The 18,706-nt window shown below is 43.9% G+C and overlaps 1 protein-coding gene across 1 annotated transcript in view; it reads left to right on the top strand.

Moving 5' to 3' along the window:
• dtx1 (deltex 1, E3 ubiquitin ligase) overlaps positions 1-13,374 on the top strand; it is a 36,149-nt gene extending 22,775 nt beyond the window's left edge. The window contains exons 4-10 of the mRNA XM_071909494.2: positions 6,270-6,331; positions 6,573-6,734; positions 8,650-8,711; positions 8,903-9,061; positions 9,605-9,766; positions 11,969-12,058; positions 12,965-13,374. Of these exons, the coding sequence (XP_071765595.1) occupies positions 6,270-6,331; positions 6,573-6,734; positions 8,650-8,711; positions 8,903-9,061; positions 9,605-9,766; positions 11,969-12,058; positions 12,965-13,189 (922 nt within the window). The 3' untranslated portion in view covers positions 13,190-13,374. The remainder of the gene's footprint in view (positions 1-6,269; positions 6,332-6,572; positions 6,735-8,649; positions 8,712-8,902; positions 9,062-9,604; positions 9,767-11,968; positions 12,059-12,964) is intronic.
• Positions 13,375-18,706: the final 5,332 nt, after the last annotated feature.

Here is an 18,706-nt window from a genome sequence, read left to right as displayed (position 1 = left end):
TACGCGTGAAATACTGCAGCTCTTCCGGTTCAATCTGGTGCTTCTGCTTTCAACTAATTCGTTACCACCAGACTACGCTGTGGCTGTCGTGTCATGATGTGAGAAAAGCGCGATGTAGAGCGGTGGAATATCTGGAAGCTGTCCGTGTGTGTTTCTGTGTATCTGTGTGCCTATGTCTTTGTTTATGTGTGTGTGTGTGTGTGTGCGTGGTCGGAGGAGTGGTACATGTGAAGGCGCGCTCTGGTGTAGCTGTGGAAACCTATTTGCCATGGAGGCAGAGCTCCACTGGGGAAGAATGAATAATGGATCAAGGAAAAATGGGAGCTTCAGCAGAGCGCTCTGACCTGAGAGCGATTCAGTGAAGGGAACCGAGGAGAAGAAGTGTGTCTAGCGCTGTAACCGATACCTCAGTCCCTATCCTGCTTTCTTTACTAAAATAAACCCTCTGCTGATCTAATTTGATTCCATTTTGCTCTCGCTGCTCATGGGGAGAGACACAGTTACTGTATGTTTGAATAATACTGTCCTTCACCCAGGCACACACGCTTTCACTTTGCCTGGCCTAATTCTGTTTTACTGTAAGGATGTGTCCCATGTATTTGCTCGTCATAGCAGGGCATGACCTTGTTTAATGCAGCGGGCAAGTGGGAAATTGTTGTGATGTGTGTGCGTGTGAATGTATGTGCGACACAGAGAGAGAGAGAGAGTAGGGAATGAGCGATTCTGGGATGTTCTGCTGTATTTTCAGTGAAATGACAGAGCGAGAGAGAAAGAGAGAGAGAGAGGAAGCGAGAGGGGGTGAGGTGAAGTACATCAGTTCCCAGGCGAGTGGCTCGACGTACAGGATGAGTGTGGTTTACACACACACACACAGCAGGACACGAAAGCTAACAAACACACGCTGAAACGTGAACTCCCTCGCACATTCCCACGAGCGCGCTGCAGACAGATAACAGAGGAACCCACACAGAATGTAAAACATCAGATCTGTTTTTTCACACGCCCACACCCTAATATTGCTTGCGTTAGGTACAAATAAGGTATTTGGCAGGCTGCAGCTTGTTTACATGAGTTTTCACTGCTGCTTTACATACACACAACACCCTGATATAGGTCTATTTCTGCTCAATTGATGTAAAAATACTTTAAAAAATCTGTCATATGATTGATTTCAGCTTTGCATAGGCGAACACACTACAGTATGTGCTTTTATCACCCATGTATCATTGACGATGAAGGCTGCAGTTCAAATATTGATCTTTTTGCCGTCTCAAGAAACCACTGGTTGTGGGCTGGGGAGGGAGGTGGGATTAGCTGCGTGCCTCTGCTCAGGCACAGTGTTACGTGGATAAATATTAGAAGTGGCACCATCTGCTGGTTTGTGTCAACACATCAGTTTATCTTATTACCGGGGCGACGCAGCCCACTATATCACCACCTGCCTTTACATTTTATCTGCTATAAACAGAAGAGGTGTGGGCTGTGAAAGGAGGTCATATATATTTACAGCAGATGCGTGCTGCGACGGATGTGCTGCTTTGAATTGTTGTGCTCGACCGATCAGACTGTTGCACATGTCAAGATCAGGATAAGGCCCTCTGTATCTTGTCTTGTTACGTTTCATCTTACTGTGTAACATGACAGGCAAACATGACAGATTCGCGGGTTGAATGAACAGAGAGGGTGTTATAAAACAAGGTCTCCATTTGGGGATTTTATAGCTCTTTCGTTGCCAATCAAACCACTTCCTCTTGTGCGCTTCCTCCATGCACTTCCGTATTAAACAGACTCTGCTGCAGACAGAGAATGATACTTTTACTTTCTGTGCATAACCAATAGACATGGAGACAAAGGAGGAAAATGAGGGGTAAGTGAAGAAGTCCTTTCTTCTTCAGACGAAAATAATGAGCTAGCGAGCGGCGCGCGTTTGCACGTGCACGCCGTTATGTTGGCCGTGTTTACGCGCTCCAGTCTCCTTGTGTTAAGACCGCGAGCCTGAGTTTTGACCGGAGGGCTGTGTGTCGGGCGCAGAGATCATTATCCCTGTGTGGGCCGCTACACTGCTCTGCTCCGGAGCTCTCCATTAGATAGAATTAATAGAGACATTAATGAATAAATCATGAGAGCTCATCTGGACCAAACTGATGCAATTTGGGGATGCTTGGTGTCATTATTGCTTATTTTGGGGGCATTTCAGGTGCGTTGTCAAGTGCGTTACCCCTGTTCTAATCCCCCTCGGTGTAGCCTGGGGTAGGGTTTGCCTCTGCCTCTCACTACCCACATCAATATGCAATTAAGCACTTCTGGAGTTCTCTCCCTCTCCCACCCCCTCTCCCTCCTCTCACTGTCTTTATGGCGCATGATAAACAGATGAGGAGATATTAGTACTCCGTCAGCACTTTTCTAACTAGGCCTAATGTGGTTTCTCTATTTGGGGAATCACATCGCTCTCAATCTGATTAAGTCCTGGAGGCAGGCTGGAGACTCCCTCCGGGATGGAGGGATGATACTGAGCAGAAGATAGAAGAGGGACGGTGGGGTGGAGGTAGAGCTCGACCTTTATGCCGTTTGGGTTAGGTATGTAGGGCTGAATTATTTCTCTCTTAATTGCATGGTTTTAGGTCGGAAATGAAATGAGCTGAACGATACTGCTATGGGCTATTCATCATCAGAAATGTATTTTCTACTTTTGGGATTCAGTCGGGTGTGCTTTCATAAAAAGCTACGCCCGTATATTCCTCGGGCTCGTTTCAGGTTTGGACACAACTTTCAAATTGTAATGCCTGTGTCCCCTAGGAGGAGGAGGGGAGATGGACAGAGGAGAGCGAAGAAGTGAACACAGGTCAGGAGGAAGAGAATAATGAGAGTTGGCAGGGCGAAAGAAATGCAGAGGTGACTAGGTCCGGTCCGGCTCGCTGAGTCGGCCCTGTCCAAATTGAAATGCTGGAACACCGCTGTTGTAACGGACAGGCAAAAGATCTGCGGTTGTTTACACAGATGATAAGGTATAATCGCCCATCAGATCGGAGCGCTGGCCGACGCAGCCTATTGTTCAGCATCATCAGATACTCTCTGCATTGATTTCTTAGCATAGCAATGACAGTTAAGTAATGGCATTGGATTTGGATGTGCTTCTCGATTTTTAACAGGGATGATGATTATGTTTGAATGATTATGCATGAGAGAGGGAGGGAGAGAGTGGATACAGTTAAAGCGTTTTTTCCATGCAAGGCATCCAGTTGTAGGGATTGTCAGTAGATCTCTGGTGTGAGGAGATGGTTTGTGGGTCAGTGGGTGTCACTAGTAGCCCGTGGCTTGAGCCCCGGACCTCAACAGGCAGCCAGGACAGGGTCAGTGCCTGCAGAGGGGGACATTTCTACAAAACAAGTCAAGAGTAAAGAGCTTGTGCAGAAGGAGAGGGAGGGCAGATGCTGCAAACAGGCTGCAGGCTGGTTAAGGAGGCAGCCTGGTAGTTTAAAGGTTTCTGGTTTAAGTGCACAGTAGTAAGATTTTATGTAGTGTAGGTACTGGAAACTAGCTACCACTAGCCACAAATACTGAGATGCAACGCAATGGGAAATTGCTTGCAAGATAGTGATCTTCCATAACTGCTGCTTCTTATTTCGGGTGGTTTTGGAATCACACAGTGTGCAGCTGTTTCATCAAGATTGCATATTTATTATGCAATACACGCTGGTATCGTAAGATGTTGTTGCTGTTGTTGAGACCTTTGCTAGAATTGAGATAAATAAACCCATAAGCAGGCCATAAATAGCAAATAAGATCAAAGCAGTCCTAATTAATGTTATTTTACAGATCCATGAGAAGATCTTCTGTACTGTATACGTGCATACGTGTGTGTAGTGTGTACAGATTGTGTACAAGGGAATAAGGCGGTGCTAAGGGCTCTTATGGTTTGTGGCCCCTTTTTTTCTCGTAATGAAAATGAGTTGTTTGATCACAACGCTCTCCATGAAAAGCCTAAATTATACATGCACTCATACAGGGAGGCAGTAAACCATCTTGCTCGCGGTGCATTTGATTTGATTTAAGTGCATGTTTAAATAAAGGGAGGAACTCTCCCAGTGGGGAGCAGCTAATTTGTTTTCGTTGAGAATACTAGATTGCCTGCTTGAGCTGATCAGTTGTTCTTCAGGAAACAACTCCAGGATGACTTCTCGCTGCTGCAACTTGGAAGCGTTCGCGTGTTTAACTTGTTGGAACTTGTAATTACGATGTGAATCGTTTTTCCCAGTTTGCAGGTTGTATTTACAGTAAATCTGACATGACGTGAATGCAACATTAGACATTTCAGTACACTAAAGTCACATAGGTCAAGCTGCTTATCATGACTGCACATCACTGTGGTCTTGCATCTCTTTTGTTCATCAATGAGCCGTTCTGACACACATCTGTCTGACACACACGTATCTGTGGTCTGCTGGTCCAAGGCCCTGTGTACCGCCAGTCCCTAAGAGAGATGTGATAAGGCACATGAACCCCAGCCAGGACTCTTGGCCTTTTGTTATTGTGCTCAGCTTACTGAAGGGCTCCCCCTGGCACAGGAACAGAAGCCCTCGCTAATATCAAAGCAGTCTCTCGGTGGGGATTTGGGAGACGCCGAGGAGCTACAGGGCCAAAGACCTCAGTCACTTCATGGTCAGAGAGCAGAGGGATTCAAGAGTGTGTGTGTGTGTGTATGTGTGTGTGTTTGAGGAGCCAAGATAATTTGTGAATGACTGAGTGAGCAAACTTGTGTCCTGAAGACTCAAAAGTCAAGATTTGACTTTGACTTGAAAATTGGATTTTTTTTGGGGTGTTCCGGCTGTTTGGCATGCAAATTGCATCTAATGTGATTTTCCTAAAGTTCCTTTGCTGGATTGTAATAATCTAAGTTAAGTTTTAATACACTCAACTTTTCTATCAGTTGACTTGACTCACTTTTCTGTTGGTAAATTGACTTGACTTGGCTTGTTACAGTGGGGCTTGAGACTTATTTGTGACTGGAAACTTGGTCCCAGTTCTGCCGCTCCGCGCTCCCTGCAGCCCCGCTGTGGGATGTTGCTTGAGTTGAGGCTCCAGTCTTCTGAAAAGGGACTTACTGACTTACATGCTCATTTTAATGACCCAAGTGCTTTTGTCCGCTCTACTCCAGAGGTCTTGAAGAGTACGCAAGTCAACTGCCTTTGTCCTCTGTGTTTGGTGTGCGTGCCAGCCTCTCCAAATGTCATTCTGAATCAGGCTCTGCTGCACTGCTTTGTACATGAGTCAAGCTGTCTCATCTCATTGCAGTTGTCTGTGTCTCTGTGGCAGAGCACACATGACAGTTTAACTTCAGCTACTGTTCTCAGTTGTCCTGTTGTGGCATAATAGGCAGTGGTTCGCATCCTGGGTCATTTGCTGTTCAGTTTGGAGGTCATGAGATGATTTAAAGAGTGTGAAAAAATATGTTTCTGTTTTACAACAACTAAAAACACCAAACATATTACCTTTTTATGATCTTTGGAATAAAAGTAATAATAATAATAATAAAAAAGAATAAGAAAAATAAGAAAAGGAAAGATAAGAAAAAATGTTTCCTCTGGACATACTCCATTACAAATAAATCAGATAAATACAAATTAAATAGCCTCCAAAGGGAAAATGAAAATCATTTTTTGGTGTCATACTTCAACATTCTGTGCCTGCACATCTGTGTTGGTGGATCACATTTGTTTTCAAGAAATTAAAATGATGAAGAAGCCGATATGTCACTTTCCAGGAGGAGAATAACTCAAAAGCACATAGAATTGTCTACTTGCGCTGACTTTCTTACAACACAACCAGGCCTGTTGTGCAGTGAGCATCTCTTTAGGCTGGTTGTGATGTGAACAATGCTGTACACCTTGAATAGACAAACAATGGCCACTTCACCTCTTTTAACTTCAATGTTTTCAATGTCTTTAATGAAATCACCAATACTTACCTTAAACAAAAGAGAATGGTGCAGCTTTTTGTTTGAGTTTTGCATGTCGATGATCTTGCTGATTTGCAGCCTCCCACCACAGATAAGATATGTGCAAAACAAATTCTTTGTAAACTTGGCAAAATTATAGTAGTCACATCGCCAACTGGTTACCTCTCATTGAAATCCACCCATTCATAAGGTAATGAATTTGAAACGATCCTGTTTATGACTCACTAATAACTTATGTATGTTTTTATATGATGTTGTTATATCCAAAGCCAAAGCATCAAAAGACAAGACCGTCTTCTCTTTCTTCCCTTAGGGTTCCAGCCCTTCCTGTAAAGAACCTGACTGGATCTGGACCAGTGCACCCAGCGCTAGCAGGTTAGACAACACCTGCTGTTCAGCAGCTGCTTGGAGCCCAGGCTTGGGTTATTATTTTGTTTAAAGGTTTCTGGACAGTAGAGCATTTCTTTGTGGTGAAATGTTACATAATATTCAAACTAGTTGTAGCCTATGGGTTTACCTGTCTCTTAGCTTGATACCCATTCATAATCATTGCTTTCCATTCTCCTGCGTGTGTGTGTGGTGTGTTTGTCTGCATGTGTGTGTATGTATGTGCCAGGTATGACAGGGATCCTGATGTGCGCGGCAGGTCTGCCAGTGTGTCTGACTCGGGCCCCCAAGCCCATACTGCACCCACCGCCCATCAACAAGAGTGACATGAAGCCTGTGCCGGGGGTCAATGGCATCCGCCGCAAGACCAAGAAGAAGAACCTCCGGAGAGGTAAGATGGAGGGGATCGAGGGGGGGGATCATGGGGATGGAGGAGGAGAGGATCATGGGGATGGAGGAGAAGGGGAGAGGAGAAGAGGGAAGGGGAGGGAAGAGTGTTTGAAATTGGCTGATGTGAAAACCAAGAAGTGGAGACACCACTACTGTATTTTTATAGCATTTTAGTGGATAAATGAAAAACGCATTGAGGAGAGAAATCGACCAGCCACCGACAGTGAACAGACTTTCTCCATCTTGCCAAGCTTTGCAAGATGTTTCAGTATGGTGTTGGCCTCACTCGTCTGCGAATCTGTTGTTTAGCACTGAGACAAAACCATTTTAGGACACAAATCGGCTAAAGCCATTTGTTGTGGTGATCAAGGGGCCTTAAGTGTTCTTTTAAATGCCTCTGTTAATCTCAAGTGCCATAAAAGTGTTGAAGTAACCCTAACCTAACCCTAACCCACTGATAACGAGTTGGGAAAGCCCTCCTGTACCTATCAAGAGAACGCTGTAAAATATAATAGTGACAGCTAGGACAGAATTATGAGTAAATGCAGTGAATGAGTGTTACTTTAACAATTTTATGGACCTTACAGTGCATGGAGATTGACAGAGGCTGTTGGAAAGAAACGTAATTAACAAGAGACTATTGTACTGAGCCGGTCTGATAGGGGATCCTGTGTTGAGTTGGATGGCTTTGGGCTTAAATAAGTGCTGGTCGATGGATGCCGTGGAAACCGCTGGCCTCCCAAGGGAGTCGTTGTCCTAATTGATCAGCGAGGCTGTTGGGTTTGCAGCCCCGCACCGCACTTGTCCTCTCAGTCGGCCCCTTCTCTCACAGCTTGCCATTATTGTACACACAAGCCTTACGGGCGAGCGTTGTGCGGAGATGACACTGTGGATTGATGAATGAGGCTGCAGCCAAACGTGCAACCTGTGTGTGCACTCTGCAGAGCGAGTCAGGGAGAGAGAGAGAGAGAGGGAGAGAGAGAGGGAGAGAGAGAGAGAGATAGCTCAGACACAGAGCTGTGAGAGGAATGGAGAAGTGGTTTGCATGTGCAGAGAGAGAGGAGAGAGAGATTTGGGCTTATCCTGTTCTGCTTTCTGCTCAGAAAAAGGCCAGAGAGGCTTTTGATCCGGCTAATGAAGCCATCAAAGAGCAACAGCGGAAAATGCATAATTGAGTCTCCTCTCTTTCTCTCTCTCTCTCTCTCTCCCTCTCTCTCTCTCTCTGTCTCCTCCTCCTCTCTCCGTTCGCTCTCCTCCTCCCTCGGTCTATCTCTTCATACCTCTCTCTCTCTCTCTCTCTCTCTCCCTACTCGCTTTCTCCTACCCTTCATTACTCTCCATTTTTTCGCTCACTTTCTATCTCTCTCTCGCCTGCCCTCCCTCCCTCTATTCTCTGGCTGCTCCTCAAATGAACAAACAAAAGCTCCGGGGGAAGAGAGGTTGCCTGTAAGCGTATTAGGGGTGTAAGCTGTGGGTGTGCTCTCAGCCATGCTAGCCTGGTTGCACACGGGGATTATCAGAGTGTGTGGGGATGACTCGTTGTTATGTGTCAGTTTGAAGGTGACCTCCTCCTCAACATCACACACTCGCATACTGTATTCACACACATAGACACGCATGCGGACACACACACACACACTCACTCAGTCTCATCAGAATCAAGTGGGGCTGCAGTCACAGCCTGGGCACTTAGAGGCCAGCAGAGTGGTTGGATGAGGCTGCTGTTGAAACTGATGGGCGTTTGTCGTCCATAGAAATCCAGTCATTATTCTGTAGTGTTCAAAGGACAAACAAGTATCATCCAAGTGCTTCGTCTTGCCTTTTTCATATTTCTTTGTTTGTGTGTGTGGTAAGTGATAAGTTTGACTTTTCTGTGACGGTCATCTCATCCATCTTATGTTTTGTTTCATCACAAGGGAAAAACCCAGAGGATGTGGTGCGGAGATACACAGAGAAGATTAAAGTTGTCCCAGATGAGGTAGGAAAAAGACACACACTCACACACAGCTAAGGCTAGTTTTGTGTCCAAAAATGCACCAATGCACACGGTCACACGCTTACAGAGAGAGAGATAGTCTGAATGCTTTGATGTCCTTACCAGGTGTTAAAGCATCTTAAATAGTCAGTCATGCAGAATGGCAGCTGAAGTGTTGTGGTACGCTCTTCCAGGACTGTACCATCTGCATGGAGAGGCTGGTCATGTCGTCAGGCTATGAAGGCGTCCTGCAGCACAAAGGCATCAAGCCAGAGCTGGTGGGCAAGCTTGGCAAGTGTGGGCACATGTACCATCTGCTGTGCCTGGTGGCCATGTACAACAATGGCAATAAGGTGGGTAAAAGCTTGTGAGCCAGACGTTGTTATGGTGTCATTCTAGGATGAAATGATACACTTGTGATGTCTTACAGCTTGACTGGATTGCACGGCACTGGCAGATGATCAGGCCTCAATATTGTTCTACATAGATGGGGATTTTATACAGTCTTACCAATCTACCTATTAGTCTTGGCAGCTATAACTTTATAGAATATTTATTAGTTCAGTTCAGTCCAATTTAATTAAATTGAGTTCAGTTCAATTCAAAGGAGTTTTTTTAGTGCCATGAAATATAAATGCACTTATTGCCAAAGCAACACTAACAAATATATTCAATTAGCAAGAATCACATGTGGCAATTACAACAATATATGGTTCAATAACATCAGATCAGTCAATTAAATCAATGGAGAAATGTATTTAAGGACCTAAGATCTGCATTCCCAACATCTCTTACTATTGTGAAACTAATTGTTAATGGTAATGTTAATATCATCTTATTGTGTTATTGATGCCACATCATACACCATATATGTTTTTATTTCTTCTTAAATCCAGGATGGCAGTCTTCAGTGCCCGACATGCAAGGCCATCTATGGGGAGAAAACGGGCACGCAGCCTCCTGGGAAGATGGAGTACCACGTCATCCCCCACTGCCTGCCTGGCTACCCAGACTCCAAGACCATCCGCATCGTCTACGACATTCCTGCCGGCATCCAGGTCAGGACCGCCTCGCTTCACAAAACCCACCATGCTGCCTTTGTCCCCTGATCCACTGTCTCTCCTCTCTAAATCGGTGCCTTTCTACCACAGTTATCTTGTTAAGTTTGACTGACAGTTATACGCACATGAAGGTGAGGTGTTGGGGCTGAGCAAGTCACTGTAAAAATAAAAACTAGAGCAGGTACAGCAGGAGCTGACAGTGTTTTGATCCGATGAGGTTGTTTGTCAGGTGAACATAGTGTAAAATGCCTCAGCTAGCTCCATGTACATAGAAAACATCTCTGTCAACAGTAACATAAACTCTGCATATCCTGCCCCAAAATGGCTGAATGCTGAACATAATGTCATCCATATTTGCCTGGCTTACTCCCTAACAACTTAAAAATGTGAAGAATTATGTCAAACATAGGGGCAAATGTCAAAATGCACTCTAATAAAGTCGAAATGGCAGAGATAGGTGAAGTCAGATGGTTGACAGCATCAACATATCAGATGTCGATACATCAACACAAATCATAGGGGTGAAAAACAGCATTGGAAGGTGGGCCAAGGCTAGAGCATTGACCACTTTTGAACACAATAAAATTCACCTTAATCCCATATCAGCCATTTTGAATTTATAGCACATGCGGGGTGGGAAACTCTACCCAGAAGATTTGCATATATATAAAGCTAGCTTTCCTTCAACACATAAGTGAGGACTTCAGATAGACCAAACAGTTGCCAAATTAGCTAGCAACCTCAGAACAGGGAACTACAACAACTCCATGAATTTAGCAGGGAATTAAGTTAGCTACTAGCTTGCTACGTTGACTAGATTCTGGTTGCTAGGTGTACTGGCCCAAATATATTACATTGAAATATGAACCTATATCACTTCAGATTCTTGAGATCAATTTGTTTCTAATGCGATTTTCAGTGGGGGAATCTGTGAAATGATGTTTGTCCGATTCACAGTGTTTGTATGTGTACATCTTGGTACACAACAGTATAGACAGAGCTGGGCTGTACTTGCTCTTAATTGGGTAGAGTTTCCCACCCCGAGTGTGGTGTAAGTTCAAAACGGCTGCGGTCTTGACCTTACTCAGGGTTTTACAGGGTCTACAGTATACCTGAAGGAAAAAGAGTAAAAAACCTGCACATCCTGCATGTAAACAGGTACCAGACAAAAAACAGAACATAGTAGATAGAGTCCACACACTGCATAGCTCCCGAAGGTGTATTTCTTTAACACCGCTAAGTGATGCTTGGAGCTGTCACGACTCTATCTACTATCTACAGTGCACCTGAGTCACAATTTCATTCTCTGAGAGAGAGCACAGCTTGCTTCCTCTCCTTACAGTCAGGAGGCAGGAAGTGGGCGGAGGAGAGGAGAGCGCCGCATATTTCATTCTGACTGCAGAGCCGAGCTTTAATAGAGTCAATAAACTGACCTTTTCCACCAGAGGAGCAGGCTTAGTCTCCCAGGGGAGAGAGACTACCGGGGCCGTCTGACCACTCAACGCTGCAGCTCAGCACAGCACAATGCAGCGATGGCCATGGGACATTTCAATGGCCCTCCTCTCACTCTTCAATCCACACCATAAACATCCTGTCTGACAGTTTTAGTCTGGTTTAGAAAGGAGGAAATGAGACTGCGCTGCGGATCAAAACACTGTGATGGACTGCAGCAGAATGATATTAGAGAAGATTAGAGTCAAAATCACCAAGTGAATGTGAATCAGAATCACAGGAATTTGATTGGGTGACATTGCTACAGAACTGACAACTTACAGAGCAAGGCATATTATAGACAGTAGACTATACACATCACTCTACATGTATACATTTAGCATTCTTCTGCTGTTTGCATTCAAGCAGCATCATATACAGTATAGCTGCAGCTGTAGAGGAAGTGTAGTGAGTAGATGAGTACAGTGCAGCCTGTTAGTAAAAAAACAAACAAAAACATAGAAAGACGTATTGAGATTTAATTAAGTCGGAGATTGTTTTTTATATTCTAGCTTTGAAAGCAAGGTTGTTGAATATTTAAAGTAGCACATCTCTCAAATGACACATGATTTTACAAAGGGCCAATGCAAGCAGCGTGAGCAATAGAAGCCGGTCCTGCGGGTGCTGTTGACATTTTCTGTGCAATTAAGTTCTAATTGAAAAAGAAGGAAGAGTTGTGACTGTGTTTGTTCTTGACATTTTCACCAGACCACTGAGCACCCGAACCCGGGGAAGAAGTTCAGCGCTCGAGGGTTCCCTCGGCACTGCTACCTCCCCGACAACGACAAAGGCAGGAAGGTAAGCTTTGATGCCGGTCCGAGAAACCGTGGTCCGACGCAGAGCGCTCAGCAAGCATTAAAAATAATGCTGGATAGTTGTTTTATGCATAGATTTCCTTTTTTTTCAGAAGGGTAAGCTTCACCACACTTTCTTCAGCCTATGCTGTAGATACTATTTGTGTTTCTATCAGTGATTCAGCTCGTGTGGTGAGGCGTGGCACCGTGCCATGGAGCGAGCTCAGGCATGCCTTCAGATTTACAGAAGTTAGCGTTAAAAAAACATATTACATTTACCTCATTAACATTCATCTTTATGAGCTTGTAATCAAACCTGTTTCTCCAAGGTAATGCAACTTGAGCTGAGTTCAGCAGCTTGTTTTGTTTGTTTGTTCTTTTATGATCACACATGGATTTATGTGTCTTATTGTTTCTCCACCAACAGTGTTGAGCTCAACAAAACAAAGTAATGTTTTACTCATTGTTTGTTACTAATTTAAAAAATATAATTTATTACTGCCTGTGAACAGTAATTTGTAACACTAAATTGTTCCACTACACAATTGGGATAATTCAGTGGCCTTTCCTGTGAATAATCAGGGTAAACAAACAGCGTTGATGTCTAATGTTTTTGTCATCCTTTGGTTCAATAAAAATCTAAGTAGTGAGAATCTTTCAGAAGGGGTCAAAACAAAAGTAACAACTTAGTTTTTGATTGGTAACAGTAATATTATTACCAAAATTGAAATTTTGTTGCACTACTCGTTACTGGGAAAAGTAATTATTTTCAAATGTTACCACCCAAACTCGGTCACCAAGGTTTGCTTCTGCACCAAGAAGGTTGAGAACCACTGGTATGTGGTTTGTTCTTTCCTGCTTGCCGTAGAGGATGGTAACTCCCTTCCTCTCCCCTCCTCTGTGTCTCCAGGTCCTGAAGCTGCTGATCATGGCCTGGGACCGACGCCTCATCTTCACCATCGGCACGTCCAGCACCACGGGCGAGTCGGACACGGTGGTGTGGAACGAGATCCACCACAAGACGGAGTTCGGCTCCAACCTGACGGGCCACGGCTACCCCGACCCCAACTACCTGGACAACGTTCTGACGGAGCTGTCGGCCCAGGGCGTGGGCGAGGACAACCTGAAGGACTGAGGGCCGGCCGAGCTGGCGAACAGGAGCACCACCCCCCACGCCCCGTCTCCCAGAGCGGGGCCACTGCATGACGGGCCAACATGCAGCCGACAACTGTCTTTTACACCCCCACACCCAAAACAGACCCTGCAGATATGTTGGCACAAGAGCAACGGAAATAAAACAAATGACATGGTTATGATCAATTTTTTGATTCAGTAATACTGTTATTTGCATTACCTAAAACCTTAAACCTAAGATTTCCCCCCTGCCGTCTATGGATCCATGCCCTGAGCATGTGTGTTGTTGCCAAATTTTCTAATAGGGTTAAGGAATGTAAAGACACAGTGAGATTTTCTATCTCGATGTCATTAGCTGCAGGTAAATGGTCTGTAAATCCCTTTTAGATTACATACTGAACCTATTCCTCTGCACTTGGGGGGGGGGGAGTGATGAGGGGTCCAAGGCATCAGAAGGGATATTTGTAAATGCTGACCTCCAAATTGCATGGCCCAGACTAACGCTGCGTAATGAATGTTGAGCGCGTAGCTGCGACTTTTGCAAGGAGAAATGGAATTTGAAGTCTATTATATTTAATGAAATATCTATGTATTAAACAATAGGGCAAGGTGTCGACGGTCTCAGTTGTTGCTGGATATTGTGTCGAGAGAAATTGAGGAGAATTTCAATATGTGGAATTTATTCAAATTTAATAATTGTCGTCCCCCCGTTTTCTCTAATTGTCTTGAAAAGCAGAGAAGTTATTATTGTTCTCATGACGCTTGGAACATGGGTTTGTGATTTTGAAGGACAGGTGGCTTTTAGTAACTAATGATCAGTAGATCTGAGTGTGATGAGACGGTGATGTGGTTGTAAGGTTGCCCTGGGCGTCTCTGATTGGCCATCGTGGCATTTTCCAGTGATACCATTGGTCTGTTTTGTAATGCATGTACTAGGTTCCAGAGAGCTAAAGGCTATGAAATATTAGTGTTTCATGATAAGTGTGTGATGTATGGCTAACCTTGTGGACTGTCTTTGAAAGGAAACATGAAATGGGTTAAACAAGCATCTTACCAGTCAGTTTGATGCTTGTTAAGAACTGGAAAGGCTGAGCTGGTGAAGCAGGATCCGCTGCCTCCCAAGGTTGAACTCATTTGTTTTGTTGACACACTGATGACGCTGACCTCTGTGAATATAAAGCCGGCGTTATTATTCTCCCGTTGGAGACCCAGGCGTCGGCACGATCCATCACGCTCACCGTACACAGGGGTGAGCGTGCGTACGCATGCTCTGAGGCATTAATATGCCGGGTTGAAGTCCTTGAACAGAAAAGCTGAACACGCTTCCCAGAGAGCAGCGTCCCTCTTTCAAAGACCAACAGTTTTCCCTCGGAGATCCATCTTAGGCAGCGCTGCCCTCGCGCCCGCCTGTGATCTACAAGCCTCTCGTGGGCTTGTTTGGCGCGGGGCGGAGCGCTGGTCTCCGCTGCTTGCTGCTGCAGCGGTGACACATCCTCTCCTCTCTCACTGAAGGCTGTTAGGTCCGGTCCTGATGTAAGGCCTCGGCCCCGCTCTCCTCCTCCTCAGCAGCAAAGCGTTTCATTCTGGGAACCGGGCGATTGTTGCTCCAGTATGTAGTTGGATGTCGATGCTTCACTGGGAATTACTCCTCCCTTTGCTCTCCTCTTTCCCCCCCAGACTTTATGCCTGTGAGCTAAAGAATTTCTGAAGGTCCTCGGTGGAAATCTGCTTTACCCTAAGATTAAAGATAACAGAGTGCTGCAAATTATCCATAAATATATCGGATGAATTTTAATGAGCTGAGATGTTGGTAATCCAAAGGATGTTGATGTTGAGGTTCATAGCGTGGGCGCCCACTTGTGGGTTTAATTTGCTGACTATTTGGGAGTGAATCATAGTCTTCCATAGCACTTTGAGGCAACAGTTTTCTTTAATCAATCCTTTCATTTTTAGGAAAATGTCTTAAATTGTATTGGCAACAATATCTGTTGTTTTTTTAAGTTGATGTTTATAAACTGGCTTGTAATGCTTTGAAAAATATATATAATCTACATTTGCAGATGTGATATACCTTTAAATTCAAGCTCAATTTGAGTCTATGGTGTAAGTTTAATTTATTTTTATACTCTTCTATATAGAAAATATAAAGACATTGAATTGCCCACATATCTATACACAGGCACATATTAACATGAATACATCAAATCTGGCAAAGATTCATTTGTCAGTATGTCAGGGACTGTTGAAATATGTATGACATGTTATGGACGTCTTATATTACCAGTAGTCTTAGCGTATGCTGCTGTCGTTACCTTAATGTAGAATCTGTGTAGTTGATCCCCTGAGGGATTCCAATAAATACAGTAAGTGTGTCTTTATTATTGGTGGGGGAGCTTTAGCAGCATGAAGATGGCCGTTCCCCCAAATGGGCCATTTATCTTTTCTACTTCTCCAGAACCCAGGAGTGGATACAGTCAGCAATCCTTGGCCTGGGTCAAATAGCACCTGCAAATAATTCTTGGGAGTTTGTTTTACCTGATTGGAGCAGCAGACGGGTGGGATTTACCTCAGCAGGAACATTCAGAGAGAGATGAGCTCTCAATCATAGATAAGTACACTGAATTTAATTATTTTAAGCGACTTTCCTATGGTTTCTGGCACTCGATGTATTGTCCTTTGTGTCAAACTCCAGCTGTCTGGCACCTACTGTACGCAGGCTAAACCAAACCATTAAAACTATTTGTAACTGCGATTTGGCCCGGGTCTGAAAAACAGTTGTCATTTATGCCTGTTCCATTTCAAGTTTTCTCCTTCACAACTTTTTGACACCCTTTATATGGGACAGCAAGACAGAATGCTTCCAACCTATCAGGGAATTTTCCATTCTAAGTGAAGTTTCATGAAATAGAGAAATACAAATGTTTGCTCCTTCAGCTTTTGCTTTCCATGTGTCAAACTAGTGGTATGAATGGTGCAGGCCCTTTAGACCTTTCAGGTGTGTACAGTTACATGGTCGGGAAAGAATGATGAACACAACATGTTTGTCTGATTTAGGAAGAGAGATGGTGTTTATGCAATTTACTATATGTAAGAACTAATATGTAATTTATGTGTAGCAAGAAGGATGCTTTTGTTTTTGTTGGGAAAATGACAATGGATGTGTTTTCTTTATGGGGCACCTACCTCCACGTTTCTAAACCAGGGGGGTGCGATCCAAGGCTGTTCAAAGGCTCTGTATTGGAAGACATATATATATTTTTGATGTCTTTTTTTGAATAATGATTGTCTTCAACTGAACTCTCACATAACATTGTTATATTCTTCTTATTAAGATACATTCCATACTATTTTCCATAGCATATTTTGATTAGAAGTGGGATATGGGATGAAATTGTCCTAACATATGAGGTATTTACTGTTGTACTCTCATAGTCTCCACTGCATACTGTACTTCTCTTTCTACAGTGATACCCTTTCATTTTGCGTGGATATACTGTGTGTTTGTATTTGTCTGTGTGTGTGTGTGAATGTGTGCCGAGTGTGTGTCCAGTACACAAATCTTAGGTTCATGTCCTTTAAAGATACAGCAATGTTCTCCTAGAGGTGCATGTTAACCAAAACGTGAGCAGGTCTATTGACAATGCATAGCTTTTGTGTATGAAAAACATCATTGCTTCTATAGAAACATCACCCAGGTCTTCTGGTTTGATTAGCACTGTGGTCTGCATCATACTCCAATTAGTTCAAAAGACTAATCTCTTTATAGGGTTTGATTTACACAGATGAGGACGAGATAGCGTTTTGCCGCTCTCCTCACTCTTTTGGCAACATGCGAAACATCTGAATGTTTTGCATTTTAAGTGCCCATTTTCATTGATGTTTTTAAGCCATGATTTTGTGGTTTAACTTTCATTTCTCTTCAGCAATGTCTACATATTGCTATTTAAAAATGGCTCACAAAGAGAAATTGAGACAAACTAAAAGCAAGACATAGAGAGACATTGATAAAACTATAAAGGGCTTCTTAATCTATCGGTCTTTATTGAATTGTGATGACCTCGTTGCATGTTTGTGTGTTTCTTGTGGAAAAATAAATGTGCCCTCGACAGGGGTAGTTTGTTTGACCTTTCGTCTCCTTGGTTCTTCCTCCTTTCTTCCCTCGGCGGCATGTCCTCCTTCATTTAGCTCCAGCGTTTCCTTCTCCCCAGGCAGCTCTGTACTCTGCACCTCGTTATATGGATATAAATGAGCTTTGCCGGAGCTGTGGAGTGCAGCAGAAACAGTTCTCACTGGCAGTAAATTTGCTTTATGGTCATTTTCTGTCACTGGCTGCTGGATGTTGGTGCTGTGTGGAGAGAGCTGTGGTTGTGGCTCCGTGCAGGCGCTCCGCTGCATACTGAAGCAGCCTGCCCAGCGTCCTCCAAGGCCTGCGGGTGAGCAGCTCGTTGGCTCGTCACGCTGCTGACCAAGTAGCTCAGGGGTCAGTCACCTCTCCCAGTACTGGCACCCAAACCCCCCTCCTGCATCCTGTCCCACCTCTCCCCTCTTGTCTCTAATGAGAGAGTTAGCAGGGGGAGTCTGCTGCATCACTGCAGGTACGTCTCATTAGCATTTAAATAAGGCCAGGAGGAGGAAGGGCCTTTCCTTAAATATGCATCTAATAAGAATGGTGCAGGCCTGTTTGTGAGCATCATGTCTGGCATGATTTAGCATGATTTTTAAAGGCTGAGTCCTGTTGGATTGTAAAATCTGTGGTTACGATGGTTAGATTAAATTATTCATTTGAAAAAAAAAGGGGCGGTGCGGTAACCATGACAGTGCAGGGCTAATAATGAGATTTCCTGTATTTCCATATGAATGTCATTGCCCACGCTGAGTCAGGCCTTCCGCTTTAACACTAGCCTGGAGGGGATTGGACAGAAAAGGACAGCAAATGTGATAGTGATACTCTTAATGAATTTCTATGTTGATTACAATCCAATTAAATGGAAGGGAATAAACTCTTTTAACACTGAATTATTTCAAAGTGGCATTTTTGTTGTTGTTCTGGGCACAAATGAACACCAGGCGAGAGTTGAAACAAGAGTTTAGTGAATAATACAGTTGTGTTCAGTTCACAGTAACAATCCACTTTGAACAAGCCGTCATTTTGTATCGGCAAAATAAAATACAGGCAATTTTTTTTTCCATAATAACAGCCCTCATTCGGGGGAATATCAAGTTCACAAGCGACAATCAATGTTCACTCTAGTTTTGAAAAGCTTGTGTGGTGGATCTGCAATGAGAAGATGGCAAATCAATGAAGCAAATTTTGGAATGCAGTGAATACAAAAAACACTTTAGAAATCAGCCTATATTAATATATTGATTGTCATATCTGGCATGTCAACTATAATATTACACCCAAGGCAGTAGGAATGTTTATTCCTCACCAATAAATATTCCATAGGTCTTCCTCTACGATGAAGACACTACAGTAGCTGTATCTGAATAAAGTCTAAACAGGAGTCTGACAGCG

Source organism: Centroberyx gerrardi, chromosome 8 (assembly GCF_048128805.1).
Source record: "Centroberyx gerrardi isolate f3 chromosome 8, fCenGer3.hap1.cur.20231027, whole genome shotgun sequence".
Lineage (NCBI taxonomy): Eukaryota > Metazoa > Chordata > Actinopteri > Beryciformes > Berycidae > Centroberyx > Centroberyx gerrardi.
Note: the sequence above shows the minus strand (reverse complement) of the source record. Positions and strands in the feature narration are given on the sequence as shown.